This window comes from Euphorbia lathyris, chromosome 1, assembly GCF_963576675.1.
Source record: "Euphorbia lathyris chromosome 1, ddEupLath1.1, whole genome shotgun sequence".
Lineage (NCBI taxonomy): Eukaryota > Viridiplantae > Streptophyta > Magnoliopsida > Malpighiales > Euphorbiaceae > Euphorbia > Euphorbia lathyris.
In genome coordinates this window covers 28,651,813-28,655,371 of record NC_088910.1, presented here as the reverse complement: position 1 = coordinate 28,655,371, position 3,559 = coordinate 28,651,813, and the positions used below count along the sequence as shown (strand labels likewise).

The window sequence follows — 3,559 nt, the reverse complement described above, 5'->3', positions numbered from 1 at the left end:
AAAAAAATTAAGATGCTTTTACCTTCACTTATTGACCCTTTAAATTTACTTAATATAACCTATTAAACCCCCCTCAACTAATTAAAAAAAATCTATTAGCCTCTTGGACTTACATAAAGTGATACACATTTTACCTTGTCCTAATCTCCCAGAGTATTACTCTGGCATGCGGACTGAGGAACTAATGACACATTTTAAGCAAGTTTAACGGGCACATATCCTTGATATCCATAATTTTGGAGATCGAAAACTCAAAGCAATTCTTCCTAATATCCATCACTATAGTGATTTGAGGAAGAAAATTTGGAATCCTTACATATATCATACTATATGTTAACGAAAAGCAAAAGTTCCACAAATCACAAGACTAGTATCAATCAGCTACTAGCACCATAAGCTGATGTAGCTGAAACCAGAAAATATCACTTCATTTTCATCCACAACTATTAAAAAGTAATAGAAATTCACCTGTAGTACAGCTTAACATTAATTTCAGATCATCTACTAAGAAAATTTACTAGAGAAAACTGATAACACTGCAATAACAGCAGATACAAACCATCCTCGACTTGGCTTTAGATTTGCAGAAGAACCCCTCTGGCACAAATTAAATCCATACCAAGTATCACCCGGAATGAAAACGTTGTACTTAAACGTAACAGGGTATTGATTAGAACCAGAAATCTGCACAGTCGTTGGCTTCCACCCATCTGGTCCACTCCGGTAAAGATACACATAGCATATCTGATATGCACATGGTCCTCTTATCTGGAATGTATCAGTAGAACAATGTTCGAATGTCCTGCTCGGTAGATCATCCAATCTTGGTGCATAAATCTGATTATATATGCATTTCAGAGTCATATTTTAACTCCAGAACCATTTTAACAACATTTCACTACTAATTAATAACAAAATATCAGTGGTAAAGTAATCAGCTACAGCACAGAATGAGTATCTTTTTAGGTAAAACTGCATTCCAATGATTAGTATATCGAATCATTGTAAGTTGTAACTTCAAATGAACTTTTCCTTTATATTTGGCTTAAATTAAGGCAAAAAGCATCCTGAGACTCTGATGATTATGACTTTGATGGATTGAACTACTGATTTTTAATTTAAAATCATCAGACCCTTAATGATTTATTTATTTTCACATTAAGTCATTGCTTGTCCAATTAGTTTAATTCAGTTAAAGAACATTACTAATTTGTTTTGTGTCTCAAATTGTATTTTTTATGGTTTGAAATGAGATTTTTATATTTCTTTATAGCAACAAACTATTAAAAACATTAAAAATCTAAATTTTGAGCCTATATGAAACCAATAGTGTTTTGTTAACTGATTTTTATGTTTAAAAATCTGACTTTTCTGATCATCAAAATTTAGTATGATAAAAAGTAAAAGATCGAGAATTCAATTCAATCGATCTGTTGAAATGAAAGATTCAAAAATTCAATACACCAAAATCAAATCACCAAAATCATCAGGGCCTGAGGATTTTTATTTCAATTAATTATAAAATATTGGGAGTCTCGTGTCATTTTTAATCCCACGAGGAAGATATTGTGTATTTCAGGTTTAGTGATACACAACTATTTAAGGGTTCAGAACAGGACACGTCATTACCATCTTCAAGATTTAAGGATGCTAATTTATTAAAAAAACGTAATATATATTATATAAGCAAAAGTTCAGATTCAAAAATATCAATTCTACCAGTTCTATATGGATCCAAAATTGGGGGAAGAAAATAAAGGCAAAATTAGGGGAGAAAAAGGGAGCAAAACAAAACCTGATTGCCATAAGCATCGCCGAAAGCAAGACTAATCAGATCGCGGGTGTATACGGGTGAAGAACAGCTTGTTGATATGCTGACCTTGTAGGAACAGCTCCCAACATTCTTTAAAAACAAAAAAAAAAAATCGTCAGTAAAACTAAATTAAGCAGAATAGCAGATGAAAATTACGAAAAGAGAGAAGGAATAGAGAGGAGAGAGTACCTGGATTAAACTGAGATTGAAAGAGTCTAAAGCTTGAGGGTGAAGAGGGATCGGTTCCGCTTCAGATAGGGGAAACAGAAAAGCAAGGCAAAGGAGAAGGGAACAAACGGCGTTGATCATTTTGATGGAACCTGGGAAAGTTGGGGGCTGGACTGGGGTCACTCAATTATCAAAAAGTCATTTATTTATGTGACAACAAATTTCTAGACCTTTCTTATCCTCTAAGTTTAACATTATACATTTTCTTCCTCAAAAAAAAAAAAAAAAAAAAAACATTTTCCATAATAAAATATTATATATATTTTTTAGTTTAGTCTGTACATTTGTTTTTTTGGTAAACTGTACATATCCATTCTTTTTTTTTTAAATAAATACATATCCATTCTTAAAATATAGTAAGTTGTTTAAATGTTTTAAATTTGTTTTATAATTCATTTTAGCAAGTTGTTGTTTTTTCAAATATAAATCGTTTTAGCTTTTTAAAAATTTAGGTATTAAATTTTTATTTTAATTGATGTGTTTTTTAACATTCTAAGATTTATTAAATTTAGGCATGAAATACTCTATATTGATTTGTATAATGGAATGCAATGAATAAATAGTACAATTTTACCTATAATGTTGACAATTAAGAACAATTTTACCCATAATATTGGTAAATTGGGTCAATTTTAGACATTATTAAAAAACACATATATTTTGTTCTTTATTCTGCACCAATTGTTGATCAGTTTATTTAAAAAAAGATTTCATATTTTCTGTGATTTAATAATATGATTGAAGATTAATATTTACAAATTCGGTGAAATATTTTGAATTTTTTTTGTCCAACTCGTATAATAGACAGTATATTTTGATTTTTCTTTCATATTTAATCATATGTTTATGGTCTATTACTAATGACTGATAAAATGACTCACATGTAAAGTGTAGATGACAAAATTCATGACCGAGAAAACAGTTTGATGAATTATTTCTCAAATTGACCCGACTTAATAATGTTATGGGTAAATTTGCTATTCGTGCCAAAGTTAGGGATAAAATAGCACCATTTTAGACGTTAGAGGTCAATTTGCTCATGACCATAAATATTATGAATATTTTTGTATCTTATCCCTAATGATTAAGAGCATCTAATATAGGAACTGCTCTAAAGAGATTCTGAGGTTTTGAAGAAAACCGTACAACTCCCTCCTCTTAATTTCTTCTCATTTCTGTCCTTATCTTTTCTCAAGGCCTCATCATCTATCAAATACACAACTTTCTTTAAAGAGGAAGAGAGAAGTTTGTCTTCCTTCTTCCTCATTCCACCGGTTAGATTTACTGTGTTTTTTATTGTTTTTTTCTGTCTGTGTTTATATACTTCATCTGATCTCTTTATTCGTCTGAATTGTATCGGCTCTCCATTATTCTTTCGTTTATACTTTTTTTGAATTTAGCACGAGCGGAAACAATTTATCTTGTTCGTAGATTAATGGATCTACGTGGTTGCAACAAAAGAAAGGATTCACATCTGAATGTTCAGATCAGCTTAAATGATGATGAATGGTTTGCATA

General features: G+C 30.5%; 1 protein-coding gene across 1 annotated transcript; it reads right to left on the bottom strand.

Annotated features, from left to right (window-relative positions):
* Positions 1-350: 350 nt before the first annotated feature.
* On the bottom strand, positions 351-2,188 carry LOC136226308 (embryo-specific protein ATS3B-like). The gene is made up of 3 exons (XM_066014708.1): positions 2,003-2,188; positions 1,796-1,903; positions 351-837 (listed from the first exon to the last, which is right to left on the bottom strand). Exons 1-3 carry the CDS (start codon positions 2,120-2,122, stop codon positions 505-507), a joined length of 561 nt encoding a protein of 186 aa, XP_065870780.1. The 5' UTR covers positions 2,123-2,188; the 3' UTR covers positions 351-504.
* Positions 2,189-3,559: the final 1,371 nt, after the last annotated feature.

Bases quoted from the DNA above. Each gene is read 5' to 3' on its own strand.
- LOC136226308 (XM_066014708.1), bottom strand. From the start codon at position 2,122: ATGATCAACGCCGTTTGTTCCCTTCTCCTTTGCCTTGCTTTTCTGTTT. The intron at 1,904-2,002 runs GTACTCTCTCCT...TTGTTTTTAAAG, and splicing joins TCAATCTCAGTTTAATCCAG to AATGTTGGGAGCTGTTCCTA. The intron at 838-1,795 runs GTTTTGTTTTGC...ATATATAATCAG, and splicing joins GCGATGCTTATGGCAATCAG to ATTTATGCACCAAGATTGGA.